At 43.6% G+C, this 17,628-nt stretch overlaps 1 protein-coding gene across 3 annotated transcripts in view; it reads left to right on the top strand.

The window, feature by feature from the left end:
* crebbpa (CREB binding lysine acetyltransferase a) overlaps nucleotides 1-17,589 on the top strand; it is a 43,093-nt gene extending 25,504 nt beyond the window's left edge. For all 3 annotated transcript variants that reach the window (XM_005743655.1, XM_005743654.1, XM_005743656.1), the window contains exons 6-30: nucleotides 1,181-1,450; nucleotides 1,563-1,662; nucleotides 1,849-1,986; nucleotides 2,134-2,251; nucleotides 2,435-2,606; nucleotides 3,712-3,774; nucleotides 4,061-4,182; nucleotides 4,345-4,557; nucleotides 5,538-5,717; nucleotides 6,121-6,292; nucleotides 6,735-6,853; nucleotides 7,004-7,243; nucleotides 7,586-7,674; nucleotides 8,518-8,598; nucleotides 9,116-9,172; nucleotides 10,108-10,185; nucleotides 10,292-10,359; nucleotides 10,761-10,911; nucleotides 11,547-11,693; nucleotides 11,805-11,918; nucleotides 12,053-12,218; nucleotides 13,635-13,802; nucleotides 14,152-14,313; nucleotides 14,486-14,767; nucleotides 14,971-17,589. In XM_005743655.1, coding sequence (XP_005743712.1) covers nucleotides 1,181-1,450; nucleotides 1,563-1,662; nucleotides 1,849-1,986; nucleotides 2,134-2,251; nucleotides 2,435-2,606; nucleotides 3,712-3,774; nucleotides 4,061-4,182; nucleotides 4,345-4,557; nucleotides 5,538-5,717; nucleotides 6,121-6,292; nucleotides 6,735-6,853; nucleotides 7,004-7,243; nucleotides 7,586-7,674; nucleotides 8,518-8,598; nucleotides 9,116-9,172; nucleotides 10,108-10,185; nucleotides 10,292-10,359; nucleotides 10,761-10,911; nucleotides 11,547-11,693; nucleotides 11,805-11,918; nucleotides 12,053-12,218; nucleotides 13,635-13,802; nucleotides 14,152-14,313; nucleotides 14,486-14,767; nucleotides 14,971-17,247 — 5,747 coding nt within the window. In that variant the 3' untranslated portion in view covers nucleotides 17,248-17,589. The remainder of the gene's footprint in view (nucleotides 1-1,180; nucleotides 1,451-1,562; nucleotides 1,663-1,848; nucleotides 1,987-2,133; nucleotides 2,252-2,434; nucleotides 2,607-3,711; nucleotides 3,775-4,060; nucleotides 4,183-4,344; nucleotides 4,558-5,537; nucleotides 5,718-6,120; nucleotides 6,293-6,734; nucleotides 6,854-7,003; nucleotides 7,244-7,585; nucleotides 7,675-8,517; nucleotides 8,599-9,115; nucleotides 9,173-10,107; nucleotides 10,186-10,291; nucleotides 10,360-10,760; nucleotides 10,912-11,546; nucleotides 11,694-11,804; nucleotides 11,919-12,052; nucleotides 12,219-13,634; nucleotides 13,803-14,151; nucleotides 14,314-14,485; nucleotides 14,768-14,970) is intronic.
* Nucleotides 17,590-17,628: the final 39 nt, after the last annotated feature.

Genomic DNA, 17,628 nt, shown 5'->3' with positions numbered 1-17,628 from the left:
CTAAGTAGCGATCTCTGGCCCACCATCGCCTAAGCATTGTCAGGACACTTATATCTGCAGAAATCAAAAACTAGGCTGAAATTGTTTTCAGAGATTGTTTTTGGTAAGCAAGATATTGAAACCTGGTGAGCTTTCTGTCAACGGCCTCAATTTGTATCTCAGTCATTACAGGATTGGTATATTGAGCTGTAATGGTCACAGTAGTAGTTTTTAGAAAGGCTCGCTTTCGAAAGTCAGGAATGTGTGTGTTGGAATTATGTATATCTTGGCATTCAGAGTCAGTCAGGCTATTTATTTCTAGGCCTTTGCTTCTCTGTGATGACTAAAAGCACTCGGCGAATAAGAGTGTGGTCCTGCTGGGCTTGTAATCTGACACACAGGAGGTATAGCAGTGTGATCGAGGGTGAGTGAGGATGCAGAGAGCGTGTGCTCATGGAGTCCGACAGAGCAATTGGCTGTTGGGTTATTTACTTCTTCTCTCTACCAGAACAGAGCTGAGTTTGATGCTCTTTCCAACACATACTGGAAGCTTCTGTTGTTCCTGTTTAGTGTTGATTCTCTCATGTACCTGCTATCATCTGGCTGGTTTGCTGTATTTTAGGTCCTATCATCTCATTCTTCTGCCTAGATTACTTGGATTTATTTTATTTTATTTTGGCACCTCATATTTCAACACTTAAAGCATTTTAGTCTTAGTCTTCCCCAGTTTGGCTTAAATGTTAAAAAACATGATGTTGGGGCTTGTGCTCCTGCCAATGCAGACGGTGTAGTTTTTCTTTGTTCTGCCTCATTTGATTTGAGTCTTTGCGCATACTAAGAGATTTGGTCTTTTAGCCAAAGATTTATTCAGTCCCTGGCTTTATAAAGCATTTAGCCTTACACTAATGTTCTGATTGTATCATGCTGCCGTGTTGTGACTTAATCTTGCCCGAAGTCAAAGCATGCAGATGTATGTGTGTTTTTGTTTTTATCTGTTGAAGTATTCTTTTTAAAATGATGACTGCATTTGAATTATTTCTATATTTAAAAAAAATGGCTAGTAGTATTCACATGTGCATTTTGTGTACAGACTTAACTTGTTGCAGTATTAGTGTAGAGACAGTTTGCAGGTTGTTACCAATATAAAACAATATGATGTCATGTGGATGTTGTGGGCTGACTTTTTGATATCCCTCCCCAGCCATGCTAAGCTCCCCGAATACAGGCCTCCAGAACTCCATGTCCTCTGTAGGCGTGGGCCAGCCTAGTACTCCCACCATTAGTACCTCAGCCCCCATAGACCCCAGCTCAATGCAGAGAGCTTATGCGGCACTTGGGCTGCCCTACAGCAGTCAGGCCACTGGACAGGCTCCAACCCAGCAGGCTCCAGGCGCAGGACAGACAGCAGGTGCACCGAACACCCAGGCTCAACAACAACTTCCACAGCAGATGAGACCCATCAGTGCACTTGGTAAATTAATTTTTTATGCTTAAAAATGACAGTTCATACCCATATTTTATTCACTGAGTTTGATTTTTAAATCAAGGGAGTGCCGTTTGCTCACTGTATTCTGTATTCACAGGTAACCAGATGGCTCTTGGAAATGCAGCAATGGGTGTGCCCACTTCAGAACAGACAAACCTGCACACAGACTCTCTTCCCAACACACTCAACACTAACAAGTCAGTCTCTGTCAAGTATAATAAGAATAATTACATTCATTTATTAAAAATACTTGTTGGTCTGTTTGTTTGGGGTTTTTTTTTTTAAAGGTTTCTTTTTAAATTATATATTTTTAAATTGAGTAACCACAGGAATAGATATCCATGGATGTGGGATTTCTAAATTTTCTTCATTTGCACCTGCAGTCAGCTGCTGTCAGATGGGTCAGCTGTGGGCTCAATGAGCAGCCTACCCACAGCAGCACCTGTCTCTGCCACAGGCTCCAGGAAAGCCTGGCATGAGCACGTCACTCAGGACTTGCGCAATCACCTCGTACACAAACTGTAAGTGTATACCTCTGCTGGAGAGATCCTTACCTGTTAGTCACCTTTTGATTTTGTTTGAAAGGCTGGATATTTAAGGCAATGGTTTGAAATTAAGTAGAAGTTATCAGAAGTTCTATTTGCTTATCTTGTGCTTTCCTGCAACAGAGTACAAGCCATATTCCCTACCCCTGATCCGGCAGCTTTGAAGGACAGACGAATGGAGAACTTAGTGGCCTACGCCAGAAAGGTGGAAGGTGATATGTATGAGTCAGCTAACAGCCGGGTAAGTATCCTGAAAAACCGCATCAGGTTGTTGAATTGACTGACTTGAATTGCTCAACTTGACACATTCAACATCAAACGCTTTTCAAAGGCTTTTACCATAGTTCAAAATTTCACAGAACATGCCTTTTCCCTCAGTGTTTCATATTGCCTTTCTTCATCCCTCCAACCTTCTTCCTTTTAGGATGAGTATTATCACTTTTTGGCTGAGAAAATATACAAAATCCAAAAAGAGTTGGAGGAGAAGAGGCGTTCAAGGCTTCAGAAACAGATCATCAACCAGGCACCTATGGCTGCCCAGGGAACCCAGCAACCAGTCCTAGCCCAGCCCAATGCCTTGGGCCCACGACCACAGAGTAAGTGTAAGATTATATGAACGTGTTTTGGGTAAAATCACATTGTTTTCAAATTGTTTTAATTACCCAGTTATGGTTATATAAAAATACCAGTGGTTCACCTGTACAGCCCTCTCAATTTGAAAGGCTTATGGCAGAATTATAAATTGTACTTTTAGTCATGTTTGTATGCCCAGAGGCTTTATCCATATTGCCCTATTATTAGGGCTGTTCGATATAACGATATATATCGGATGACGATATAAAAACGTCTATCGTTTCATTTTACGCTATCGTTTGTTTCGTGGTGTTGCAAAATAAACTGTTTACAGCAATATTTTTTTCATCTTTTTGATGGTCACTGTAGTGGCTATATTCATTTCTTAAAGTTCTCTTTTTCTCTTATATTTAATATAACCACACTACGGATGGACAAGCACCTGTTTTTATGCGTTGTTGTCGTTAGCAACAACGACGGTAAAACCATCACGTGTCCGCTTGTTTATTTTCCATAAACCTTTCACAATAAAGCTCAAGATCCTGTTGAGACTTTTCAAAATAAACTGAATCGCGTGAAAGAGTATGCAGAGTATTTACCGATGAGAAGCAAAAAAGAGCTGTCAGGTGCTAAAAAAAACAACAACCTTAGACTCAAACGTTAGAACAGGCTTTTCCCCACAGCACACCATGTAATAAATACTCCCAAAGAAAACGGCGGCCGTTACAACTTATGTCTAAAAATGTGTAGTTTCATGCATCGGTAAAACACTCGACTCCAGCTACACGACGCTCAGCTGGAAACACTTCAGCTACCCGAGATTCACAGAATTTACAGAAAATGTTAATTTTTGTGATTTATATCGTTATCGGACGATAGATGTTTTATATCGGGATATGAGATTTTGGTCATATCGCACAGCCCTATCTATTATATATGTGTCTTAACAGGTCTAATCACTTTCAAAAGGTCGTTTCCCCCCCAGTCTAAAATTGAAAATGGATATATGAGCTGAGCTCAGTGAGCAGCCTATCAACAGCAGCATCTGTCTCTGATGTTGCAATGTATTTATTTTTAATTGTTATTGTTGTTTTCTTTTAACTGTACAAGTTTGTTTTGTTTTTGCAGATGGACCTATTCCTCTTCCCAACATGCCAAATCAGATCATGAGTCGCATGCAGGCTTCACAAGGTACATTTTTAATAATACATATGGGAGTTTCAGAGTGCACAAAAAGTGAAATAAAACAACTGGTAGAATAGACAGGATAGCCAGACATGCTTATTAACACTGCATAAAATGTATGGTACAGGAAATAATGAGCTGCATACAAGAGAGGCAAGAAGAAGAATGGGGAAGTTACAATTGAACTTAATCAGGAAAACATCTCTCTCTACCAGCTTGGCTTTGGGTCATATTTCTTTATTCCTATTTGTTGTGCCAATTTCTAAAGTGTCTGATTTACTCCTCTGTACAGGAATCAACCAGTTCAACCACATGACTCTACCCAATGCCCAGATGTCTCAAGCAACAATGGGACCCCGTGCTGCCTCACCCATGAATCACCCTCAACAGATGAACATAAACTCAGTCCCAGCGGTAAGGGGGCAGACCGCGGGCCACAAAAATCACACCCACACATGGGGCAGGCGTGTAACATGAGCTGGCACCCAGTTACACGCTCTCAAGTAATGCATAAGCTAACTTAGGTGTACAAATAAGATTACTGCACCTAGTAATATCTTCTTTCCTGCCTCGTAGATGGGAATGTCTCCCTCTAGGATGCCCCAGGCCCAGGGCATGATGACTGGACACAGTGGAGGAAACATGGTGGGTCAGACTGCCAACCAGGGTCAGTTTTTGCCTCAGAACCAGTTTCCTCCAGGATCTGCTCCAGCTGCTGCAACGGGTGCGATGAATGTCACAGTGGTGCCAGGCATGGGTCAGCCACAGGCACAGGCTGCTGTCACTCAGGTGAGACACGAATGAGGTGGCGCTGTAGTTACCTGAGCCGCATAATGGTTTTGGATTGGCTGATTTTGGTACAGTTGTTCAGAGTTCGCCTAATTGCAACTAGTTGCTGAAGAACTAAACTCAAATTACTTCACCATTCATACAACACACTAATTACTCTTAAATTGTTTTTACCAATCACAAGGTGCTTTCTAAACCCCAAATTGTGTGCTATGTTGTGTTTGTCTGTTTGACCTTATGACTGTATGTTTGTCTGCTTGTGGTGTGTGTGTGTGTGTCTGCCTGCTCTTTGTGTGTCCTTCTCTCCAGCAGCAGCAACAGCAGCAGAGTGCTAACATCCCCATGAATGCACTTGGCCCCTCGCTGGGCCCACAGCTAGCCTCTTCCCAAACCCCCTTGCACTCCACGCCTCCGCCTGCTGCCTCCTCTGCCTCTACGGCTGGGGGGGCCACTAACCTGCCGCTCCCCCAGCCCTCCAGCCGCAGCTCTACCCCCACCCTCCCTGCCCCAGCCCCAGCCCAGGGTGCCACCCCGCCCTGCCCCACCCAGTCCCAACCCCAGACGGAGCTCCCTGCAGCAGCACAGACGCAGCCCCCACCTCAGCCCCCTACCACGCCGGTGAGACTGAGTCTCTTCGCATGCCCTCCACTTTTGACTCCCTCCTCCCTCCCGTGCAAACTCCCATCCCTCTGCCTGCCATGTACCAAACCATCCCATCCACATCCACCTTTTCTATCTAATAACTTCATTTTCACCACTGTTTGTAAGCCCCCCCAATCACAATGGGAATATTACACCTCTCATCGTAAGGGAGCAATGATATGTATACGGGGAGGTGTGCATTCGTGTCATAGCCTCAGAGCCCTGCATGCAAAACAAAACAAACAAAAAAAAGTTGTTGCAAACACATCATGACTGTATTTTTTCTCCCTCTTTGCCCCTGTCCTTCCCTGTCCTTTTTTCCCTCTTTTGTGTTTCAGCTGTCTCAGCCAGGAGCCAGTCTGGATAATCGGGTGCCCACACCAGCCTCAGCCGCCAGCGCCGACCTGCACTCGCAGCATGTTGGAGCAGACCTGCCTACCCAAGAGGTCAAAACGGAGACGCACCATGATCAACAGGAATTTGAGGCTGCTGGTGGAAAAACTGAGCCCAAGATGGAGGTGAGCTGTGACTGCAATTTAAAATGAGTAAAAACCTAAACTATAACTTATTTATGCTTATAATTGTAATTAATCTTAATTAAGAGACACCTTATCTGATAGTTGTTCATTAGATCACGACCTGATTTGGATTCACTTTTTTTGTGAAGAAAACAACATGCCGCCTACACCATTGGCTGGTTGAAGCTAGTGAGCTGTCCTTGGCTGTCAGCATTACAAAATGCCTTATAAAGCATTTGGTCAACTTAGAATAACAAAGTCAAGGGATTCACAAATAATTGAGCTCATGAGGTTATAAACAAGAAAATCATTATTCTGAAGAGTATTACTGTCATGAGTAGATGGCTATTTCTATTGTTTACATGACTGTGGTATGAAATGTCTTTCACCTATATGTTTATAGACTGAAGATGAGTCTGCTTCAATGTTGGCCAAGAAGGAAGAGCCAGAGGAAAAGCCGGAGCCCATGGAGGTGGAGGAGAAGAAGCTGGAAATTAAGACGGAACCCAAAGAAGAGGAAGAGGGTGGAGCTAACAGCACAACCAACTCATCCCCATCTCAGTCACGGCGGAAAAGTGAGTCTAGGGCCAGGGGAATGAAAAACTCTGCGTAAACTCTGACTGAGGTTTCCTCAGTAATCAGGGAGGGTTTTAGTTATTGCTGTTAATGTATACAATGATAAAGTCAAAATACCATCATTAGTTGCGCTGACAGAATTATGTCCAGATACTTTTGCGATACTTTGAACTTTAATAATAAACTTTGTAATATAGAAACCTACAAAGAGCAGAAGTGCTGGGAAATGTAAATGAAATTGTAGAACTCTGGTACAGTGGGGGAAAAATTGTTATGCTATTGGTTATAATTTGGAAAGAAGTAGTTTTCCCTTACAGGCAAATAATTTGGGGTTAGTGTCAAGTAACTAAACGTACAATATAGAAACATTTTTCCTTTTTTTTCTCTTCACCTTTACCCAAAATTTCCCCTTACCTTGACTTTCCATTGTATATTTTTCAGTTTTTAAACCCGAGGAGTTGCGCCAGGCTCTGATGCCAACTCTGGAGAGTCTGTACAGGCAGGACCCCGAGTCCCTGCCCTTTAGACAACCAGTAGACCCTATGCTCTTGGGTATCCCGGTATGTAGCAAACAACAGCTGGCTGCTTAAACACAGCAGCACTTGTAGGTGTTTCAAAGTGTTGCTTGTACTTCTGGTGTGAACAGATAATTGAGATGCACCATCTTAACTCTTAATCGTGTAAAACTTTCCTCTTCCTTCTCTCTTTAGGATTACTTTGACATTGTGAAGAATCCAATAGACTTGTCCACAATAAAGCGCAAGCTTGACACAGGCCAGTACCAGGAGCCCTGGCAATATGTGGATGATGTCTGGCTGATGTTCAACAACGCCTGGCTCTACAACCGCAAAACATCCCGTGTCTACAAGTACTGCTCTAAGCTGGCTGAGGTGTTTGAGTCCGAGATTGACCCTGTCATGCAGGGCCTGGGCTACTGCTGTGGGAGAAAGGTGAGATCGAGTGGGTGGACAATAGATTATTGAATGCCTGCAGTTTTATTTCAGGATAATATTCTTTGTCTTCTATAAATAACTGTTTGGATATTGTTTATATTATAAATGTAGTGTTAAACTCTGCTTCTGCTCTCGGTTTAAATTAATGTTTCATTAGGATGAGCCCAAGTTTTACCTGCCCACATTTTGAGTTCTCACTGAAATTTGGCAAAGATTTTCCAAACCAAAGCCAAAACTCTAAATTCTAATCTTCAGACTCACTTTTTCTGACAACCTTTTTCTTGAACAGTTTTATTTGGACCTTCTTGACCTTTCTTGTTGTCTCACTTGTGTTTACAGTACGAGTTCTCCCCTCAAACCCTCTGTTGTTATGGCAAGCAGCTCTGCACCATACCTACTGGAGGCACATACTACAGTTACCAGAACAGGTACCTTTTTATGAATAAATGTACTTAAAGTGTGTGTTTTGTTCAACTAGGTCAAAAAACAAATGTTGGGTGAGCACATGCTTAATCGCACCGAGGAATCTCATTTGCATGCACAGTTTTGATGGACCAAAATTGCAGCCATTTGAACTGTTGCACATCCCCTGTGAGATCTGGGTTCTGCTCATCTGTAGCTGTAGTGGGATCGCTGTCATACCAGTTACGGTTTTAATGGCTCTGCCTTCAAGTCCTGGCACAGTATGAGACTTCAAAATGGTTTTGCTCGCATTTATTAACTGTTAGGTTCCAGCGTCATACATTAGACGAAACACCCAAATGACCATCAGACAAAAAGAAAAACAAGCCATGTGTTAATTGTTTTTTTTTCTCTCGGCATCTGTCAAGGGGACTATGTGAATTCATTGTCGCTGCCCCCTGTGTTGCGTGATGACTGAAAATATAACGCTTTAGTTTAGGCCACAAGCTGCCTTCCCCATCATTGACTTCTCTTCTCAGTAGAATTCAGCACATTGCTTTACACAGTGTACCTTGCACCCCCTCCTGTATAAACTGTGGAACTGCAGCGTTTTTGAGCAGCGCAGCAGCACGGCATGAGACTCCTGCAGCGCAGTCCATTTACACTCTCAATAGGAGTTCAGGGAATCCCCGCTCTATATAAAAATCTAGTGTTATTTTGTACAATTTGCCTGGGCACACTCAATCCTATAGCTTAACATCAACTTTTGCAATATGACTCACATTTGAATACAACGATAATCTTGTATCCTGGTATCTTTATCATTTTTAACGTGCTGAATGTGTGTTTGTTTGGTTTTTTTCTTTCAGGTATCATTTCTGTGAAAAATGTTTCAATGAGATCCAGGGGGATAATGTGACGTTAGGAGATGATCCTGCACAACCACAGACGTAAGTAAAACACTGGCTTCTGCAGATCTTTAAAATCCTACAACACTAAATTCATTCTAATAGAAAAACAATCCCTTAAAATGTCTCTTAAAATACAGAAACTAAATCAACATCAAGATTTTGCTTCATGGTTGAAATCTGTACCAGACATGCATAAGAGGGAGATTTTGTCTGATGTTCAGTGTTTCCAACTTGGGAATCGGCACAGTGTAATCCCACATGATGTTTCCAGACTCCAATATTTCCTGTTTGGATACATCCAGTTTGTTGCACACACCTTGGTCAAACCACAGAAAACAACTGCAATCCAAGATCATAATATTTTTGTTCTCAAAATTTAAAAAAAGTGAAGTTAACAATTTGTTTCAGCAGAATTGCTTCATAGTTAAGATGCGAACATCCACTGAAATATTGACAACATGGTTTTTACTATTCAATATCTGTGTTATTTATCTACTATTTTATAGTCACGGTATTACTTGGTTAACTTTTTCTGGTCGTTTTGCCCACACTTTAGGAGGATATCGAAAGACCAGTTTGAGCGGAAGAAGAACGATGTCCTCGACCCTGAACCGTAAGTCAACACAAACCACACACCCTTCAGTGAAAGGAACTCAGAATGGTCGGTCTTTGCTTCTTTTCCCAGAGTTAATCTCTGATGCCTTTTTCTGTTCATGTGTTGCTGATCACGTCTTTAAACAGTTTTTTCCCCTGCCACCCACATCTGGCTTTGTTTTGGTGTGTTTTTTTTCTGCACAGTCTGCATATTTTCTCTCTGATCAATCTCTTTGGTTTCAGTGAAGCCCAAGGGCAGCTCAGCAGCACCACCTGCTGAGTGTAACTTGATGTCGAAGTTCTCTCTTTCTAGTGAGAGCACAGGTCATAAAGTAGCTGTCTTTTAGATTGGTCACTGTGATTTTTAGATACGTTGCACAAATGTTATGCTAAACCTCCCGCAAAGGCGCTCTTGTATTGGCTGGCTTGCACGAGCGTAACGACTGGAGGAACATTGACGTGAATGGCGATCTCTATGTTGCTTGCTGCCCGAGCAGTAAAGATATCAACATTCATACAAATGATAACCACGGGGAAACACGACTGGAATAGTGTGTATTTTGTAACGATGTGTGAGAACTGAGTGATATTTTAGTTCTGTTAAATTTTGTGTGCGTTTCTTTTTTTGTATTTGCATTTTCTTTGGTTTTAAATTTGAAAAGTGAAAGCATCCCATGCTAACTCCACACAGAGGGTTCTCTCTCTGTACTCTGGCTTCCTCCCAAAGTCCAAAGATATGTGTTGGGTTCGTTGGGGATGTGAAAGTGGTGATTCAGAATTAGCTGTCGATGAGAATCCACAAACGGTTTTCCATCTCTTTGTGATTCCCTGCAACAGACTAGTGATGTGTCCAGCGTTAAGCCCACCTTGTGCCCCGTGACAGCTGGAATAAGCTACAGCCCCACTGATGATGATGAATATTAACGATTTTTTTGTATGTTTTCTTTTTTTAAGGTTTGTTGAATGTAAAGATTGTGGACGGAAGATGCACCAAATATGTGTCTTACACTACGAGGTCATTTGGCCATCTGGGTGAGAATTTTGACCGCCTTTGCTTTTTGTACATTTTTGCAAATTTATATTTCCGCTAACAGTGTGTTTAACCTCCCTCTGTATGATATGTTGTTTTTTTCCTCAGATTTATCTGTGACAACTGTTTGAAGAAAAGTGGAAAAACACGAAAGGAAAACAAGTTCTCAGCAAGAAGTTAGTACTCCTTCCTGTTTCAGATGTGAAGTCTTTGGTTCATCTTTCATGGCTATTTATTTGTGGATTTTTCAGAATGTCAGCAGATTATTGAAGATTTGTCTTAACAAGCTAAGACTTCCTCCATGTGCCCATGGTCTGCATACATCTCAGTGTGGTGTTAGCCTTGTAGTTTAATTATCAGTTTAGGCCTTGAGGACCATATCTGACTTTGATGGAATATGTTAGTGACATATTGGTGATCTGAAGTTTTATAGTCTAACATAGACCATCGATAGTGTCCTAATGTTGTTGTTCTCTCCATGCTGCAGGTTGTACTTTTTCCTGGAAAAATGAAGCTCCTGCTTCAGGAAACAGATTTGACCCTTTTCAAACTTCTGCCTTGTGCTTGTCTGTTGTAGGGCTGCAAGCAACACGACTGGGAACGTACATAGAGGACCGTGTGAATAAATACTTGAAGCGACAAAACCACCCAGAGGCTGGGGAAGTGTTTGTACGAGTGGTGGCAAGCTCTGATAAAACGGTGGAGATTAAACCAGGCATGAAAGCTAGGTAAGACCATCATTAACAGAGGAGAAAGAGGGATAGGATGTTTGGATATTAGAATTTTAAAAACAATGTTTTCCATTGAAAGTAACATATTTTGTACTTGTCTACTAGGGTTGCCTTAGTCAAATAAATGAACAACCAAAGAGTCAACAGTTTGGGTGAGGGTAGCCAAACCTCCTTAATTTGTAGATAAGCTGGCAAGGCTTGTGTTTTTCCCTAGCTTATTTTAATTGCCATAAAGAATGCAATGTCCTCTATAAAGATTTTACACCCACTCAGAGTAATTGTGAAACATGCCTGTTTGATGAGATGTCGTGCACACCCTCCTAGGAGGCCTTACGGTGTTGTTAGATTCACCATGGGATCAAAGTCAACAATGCGTGTCCTATCTTTGCAGGGAGGAGTCCCTACTCCAAGAGCCTGTTATCTTAAAGTTAAATGATTTAAGGCTTTTAGCTTTTTATTGACTAAAGACAACTTGACTTGAATCGTCCCATTGTGTTCTTCACATCTGCTGAAAGCTACTGGCTTTCCACGTCTGTCACTGATTTTAACAGATGTGAAGAACACAGTGGGACGATTCAAGTCATATTTTCATGGCTATACATTTTAATAATTCCTTTTGTTGGTTTCAACAGGTTTGTAGATACAGGTGAAATGCCAGAGGCCTTTCCTTATAGAACCAAAGCACTTTTCGCATTTGAGGAAATTGATGGTGTAGACGTGTGCTTCTTCGGCATGCACGTACAGGAGTATGGCTCTGAGTGCCCATTCCCCAACACTAGGTCTGTGCATTCAATTATGTCACACAGCAATAAATAATATTAACTTTTCTTTGCGGTTTTCTGTGGTTCACGTAAGATTTAACTTGTCTTCTTTCTTTTTAACCTTTGCAGACGGGTCTACATATCATACCTTGACAGTATTCACTTCTTCAGACCTCGGATTCTACGAACAGCCGTTTACCATGAGATCCTTATTGGCTATCTAGAATATGTCAAGAAACTTGGGTAAGGCTCACTCTATTCTTTGTCTGTTCTTCCTGATGACTTGCACAACTGGCAAAAGCCTCAGTAGATCCAGGTCTCGGGGTAACGTCATCACTGAGTCTTTGGCCTGACTTACTGTTCACGTGTGTTCACAGATATGCCCAGGCCCACATCTGGGCATGTCCTCCCAGTGAAGGTGACGACTATATCTTTCACTGCCATCCTCCTGACCAGAAGATCCCCAAGCCTAAAAGACTGCAGGAGTGGTACAGGAAGATGTTGGACAAGGCTTTTGCTGAGAGGATCCTGCATGACTACAAGGTAACAAAGCAGAATGAAGGACGGCATATTATTACTAGAGATGGCAGAGATAGATAGAGATAGAGATATATAGATAGATAGATAGATAGATAGATAGATAGCTGCTTTTTGTATAAGTTCATACTCAAGTTTAAAATAAACCAAAAAAATACACTGCACCCAAAATATTTCATAGTTCAGCAACACTGATCAATCTAATAAACTTAAACCTACTCCATCCTCCCTATTCTGGTATTTTAAAGAGTAAGCAACCTAAGTAATAGAGTTCTAAAACTCCCAGCAAAAATAATAATAAGGAACCACTCCCCACCTCATGATGCTTAATTGACGTAATCAACTTCAATTTGATGCAGTGTGAAAAAAATGCCCAGAAATTATTTTTCAAGAATAATTAACTAGATTCAACATCTTTCTTCTACAGAATTGCAGACTGCACAGATGGTACCTTCCCAAAGGAAAAAGTAGTATAGCTTACTAGGGTATATTAGACTTAATAGTTACTATATACAGTAATGGACTTCTATACATTTTACATCAGATTAAAACTTTGGGTGTAAGATTCAGATAATTTTTTATTAAAAGCTCGACATTTTAAATGAGAATAAGAAAGAAAAGTATGTCTTTGTGCCCCCTTTTCCCTGTTCATGCCCTATCGGCCCCCCTGGCTAAACTTTGCTAGATCCGCCCCTGCACAGTTACCAGCTGTCAGCTGCGTAGAAAAAGATCCTGGTGTAGAAAGTAATATTAAATAAATTCTAACAACAGCTTATCAAGGTTAAACGTGCTGCTGTTGTTCAGCCACTGGTTTCTTCTTTCTGGTGCAAAGTGGGCCAAAAACAAAGAAGAGAGACGGACTCGTGACAAAATAACCGATCAGCTGATCATTGATCAGTTTCACGATTGAAGTAGCAGCAGGAGAGGGAGAGAGGCAGTCGCTCCATATATCGGTTGTTAAGCTTAACGCGGGAATGCTTTACAAACATTCAGAGATGAACTTACACACTTGCTTTACTTCTCCCGGGGATAACTTCCTCTGAGATGAAATGCTGGCTTGGTAGCAAGGCTACAAATACACACAGCCGCTCTATCACGTGATGCATCCTGCTGCGACGTGCTACGGTTATGAGCCGAGTTACGCCATGTTGCAAGTTTTGTGAGGTGCTTTTTTGATATTTAATGGATCGGGTTACATTTTTTATTTCTCTCCGATATCCGATCCAGTAATTTACGTCAGTATCGGACCGATACGGAATATCGGATCGGTCCATCTCTAATTATTACCACATAAAAGCTAAAGTGACCAAATTGTAAAGGGCAGATGATAATGTTATTGACTACTGAGGTCTTTGTTATATTAATCAGATGTCTCACTAGCTGTTGTTGGGATTAACCCAGTGTTTTCCATCCGTCTCTCAGGATATCTTCAAACAGGCAACTGAAGACCGACTGACCAGCGCCAATGAGCTGCCTTACTTTGAAGGTGACTTCTGGCCTAATGTGCTTGAAGAGAGCATCAAGGAGCTGGAGCAGGAGGAAGAAGAGCGGAAGAAGGAGGAGAACACAGCTGCCTCTGAAACTCCAGAGGTATGATTATTATATGAAGGTTTGATGTAGTAGAGCACCAGAAACTCCACTATCTTGTATTGTGTTACTATCTTTGTCTTTCCATTGCAGGTGAATGATTCGATATAAGGAGTTTAAAGAATTAAAAAATGTATTTTTATGTACTACTACCTTAAACATAGGGATATTTGAATCAAAATAATTTCAGTGGAATTTAATGAGATTAAGGTGACATCAAACCAAGGCAGAGAGTAACTAATGAACTGTGAAGATTTGTGCACTCTGTGCTAAGTTTTAGCACTGGAAACAGTGAGAATATATAATGATGGAATAATTCATACATAACATGTTTTCTTTAATATATTTTTAGGGAACACCAAGTGACAGTAAAAACGCTAAGAAGAAGAACAACAAGAAGACCAATAAAAACAAGAGCAGCGTGAGCCGAGCCAATAAGAAGAAGCCTGGGATGCCAAATGTAGCTAATGATTTGTCTCAGAAGTTGTACGCCACCATGGAGAAGCATAAAGAGGTCAGACTTGTTTCTTGGTTTTTTTTTTTTTTTTTTGTGGTAGTGAAAATTGGGAGGTGATGAACAATAATTTTATGGATGTGATCAAAAGGTTATCTAGTGGGAAACAGTCCGAATAACGAAAGTAAGTCATACTTTATTTTGATTTTTTCCCCCCTCTTCTTTGCTTAAGGTGTTCTTCGTGATTCACCTTCATTCTGGGCCCATGGTCAACACTTTGCCGCCCATCGTGGACCCCGACCCATTGCTCTCCTGTGACCTGATGGATGGCCGTGATGCCTTCCTGACTCTGGCAAGGGACAAGCACTGGGAGTTCAGCTCCCTCAGGAGGTGCAAGTGGAGCACCATGTGCATGCTCGTTGAACTGCACAACCAGGGACAGGATCGTTTTGTCTATACTTGTAACGAGTGCAAGCACCACGTGGAGACACGCTACCATTGCACTGTGTGCGAGGTTAGTTTCCACTGCACTGTTGTTTTTACACTCGATTATTTTGTGTCAGTTTGGAACTAGGGAGAGAGAAAAAAAGGATGATTGGAAGTGGAAATCTGTCAGATACGTGGAATGACGTACATGAACTGAGTAAACTTTTTAGTTTACCATCTTTGGTTGGACTTTAATTACTATGTCCCCTTTTCTTCTTTTTTCCCTCTTAGGACTTTGATCTTTGCATTAATTGCTACAACACAAAGGGCCATGAGCACCAGATGGTCAAGTGGGGTCTTGGCCTGGATGATGATAACAACAGCCAGAGTGGGGAGGCCTCCAAGAGCCCACAGGAGAGCCGGCGTTTAAGTATTCAACGGTGCATTCAGTCGCTGGTCCATGCTTGTCAGTGTCGCAATGCCAACTGCTCTCTGCCGTCCTGCCAGAAGATGAAGCGAGTGGTACAGCACACCAAGGGTTGCAAACGCAAAACCAACGGTGGCTGTCCTGTATGTAAGCAGCTTATTGCTTTATGCTGTTATCACGCAAAGCACTGCCAGGAGAACAAGTGTCCTGTCCCGTTCTGCCTGAACATCAAGCACAAGCTTCGCCAGCAGCAGCTGCAGCACAGGCTCCAGCAGGCCCAGTTGATGAGGAGAAGAATGGCCACCATGCAATGCAGAACCATGCCGCTACCATCCCCACCGCCATCAGCTGCCCCTAGCACTCCCACTTCCCACACTCAGCCCAGCACTCCCCAAACACCCCAGCAGCCGCTTTCCAACCAGCCGCAGACCCCCAACTCAGCAGGCGTCATGTCGCCGTCTTTCTCCAATGCACCTCGCACTGCCCAAGCTCAGGCACCGGTGTCTCAGGGCAAACCTGGGCCCCAGGCCTCCCCTCTACACCAGCAGCAGTCCCCTCTCCCTCAGCCCCCCCAACCATCACAGCAGCTATCTCAGCAGCCACCTCCCATCGCTGCAGTCAAGATGGCACAGCGCATCGAAATGATGGCGCAGGCCCAGCAGAACCAGCGGAACTACCGTGTCAATGTGAATGGTTTGCCCATGAATCCCCAGCAGCCACAACAGCGCATGACGGCACCAATGCAGCCAGCAATGCAGATGGTGCCTGGGCCCCGGGGACCACCAGTCATGCAACCTGGTATGGCCACTGGACAGTGGGGTGGAGCTTCAGGCCCCATCCAGCCAGGTCAAACTCAACAACCAGGTCTTGTTCCAGGCCAGTCCCCACAGCAGCCCATGACCATGCAGCGAGCCATGATGCCACCAGGGCAGCAACCCCAGCAAAGCCAGAGGATGCTGATACCACAGCAGCCCGGTGCCCGGCCACAGACTCCCCAGAGAGCTGGAGCTATACCTCCAAATGCTCTGCAGGACCTCCTCCGCACCCTAAAGTCTCCCAGCTCACCCCAGCAGCAGCAGCAAGTTCTAAACATCCTCAAATCAAACCCTCAGCTAATGGCTGCGTTCATTAAACAGCGAACAGCCAAGTACCATGCCAACCAGCCGCAGCAGCAACAACCGCAACAGCAGCAACAAGCAGGCCAACAACAGCAGCCTGGCATGCCAGCAATGCAGAATATGGCTATGTCTGGAGGGGCAGTGCAAAGGACGGGGATGCCACCACAGCAACCACAGCAGCCTCAAGTGCAGGGCATGGCTGCATTAGGGACTCAAGGGCAGCTGAACACCGCGCACAATGCAAACCCCCAGATCCAGGAGATTTTCCGCAGGCAACTCTTATTGCAGCAGCAACAACAGCAGCAGCAGCAGCAACAGCAGGGAGTGTTACCACAGAGCCACCCAGGTCAGTTTGCTGCTCAGTCGCAGGGTACAACACCCACCTACTCCCAGCTCCGAATGCAACAGCAACAACAGCAGCAAATGCAAATGCAGGCAGGGGCACCTGGAGGCCCCATGGGTCAGCTCCCACCAATGGCTCAGATGGCCCAGTCTGGCATGGGGATGGACTCGACCCAAAATTTACTGCATCAACGACTGCTTCAGCAGCAGCAGCAACTTCCCCAGCAGCAGGCTGTCCTAAAGCAGCAGATGGGCTCCCCTGGCCAACCAAGCCCCATGAGCCCTCAAACCCACCTCCTGGCTGGGCAGACTCAAGGCGGAGCCCACCTCCCCAGCCAACCTGCTTTAGCCAACGCCCTCAGCAACCAGGTCCGCTCCCCAGCACCAGTCCAGTCCCCTTGTCCACCCTCGCAGCAGCCCCCACATTCCAGTCCTTCGCCGCAGGTCCAGAACCAGCCCCAACCCTCACCTCAGCACCCACCCCCACCCCACTCGGGTTCACCCCACACAGGGCTTGGGGGCCCACTGCAGTCGATGGAGCAAGGACACTTGGGGACACCAGAACAAAGCGCCATGCTACCGCAGCTTAATACGCCCAACAGAGGAGGGCTGAGCAATGACTTGGGGATGGTAGGAGATGCTACAGGGGACACTCTGGAGAAGTTTGTGGAGGGATTGTAGCATTTCTGCTGGGAACTAAAGAACATATTGTCACTCCCACGGACCTGTCCTCCCACTCCTCTTCCTCGTTTTCCCTCAAACTCTTTATCCCGTTAGAGGGCTTTGTTTGTTCTTTGTAAGGCTGACAACAGTTTTTGTACTGACATGTAAAAAGTTTCAAACGTTGCAACAAAACAAGAAAATTTGGTTCATTTAAAATAAAAAATAAAAAATTCAAAACCTTTAGGGAATGTAATTGTTTCCTAACCCTAAATGGTAGGTATTTCTTCCTTGGGATGTTGAGGGATTTGCAAGTTGCTTCTTAAAATGAAATGAAAGTCACAAAGAATATATTTTTTTGGTTGGGACCAAATGTGTTCAGTACTCTTTTTTTTTTTTTTT

This window comes from Pundamilia nyererei, unplaced genomic scaffold, assembly GCF_000239375.1.
Source record: "Pundamilia nyererei isolate P.nyererei 1_Seehausen unplaced genomic scaffold, PunNye1.0 scaffold00134, whole genome shotgun sequence".
NCBI lineage: Eukaryota > Metazoa > Chordata > Actinopteri > Cichliformes > Cichlidae > Pundamilia > Pundamilia nyererei.
This window is presented reverse-complemented; position numbering and strand designations above follow the sequence as displayed.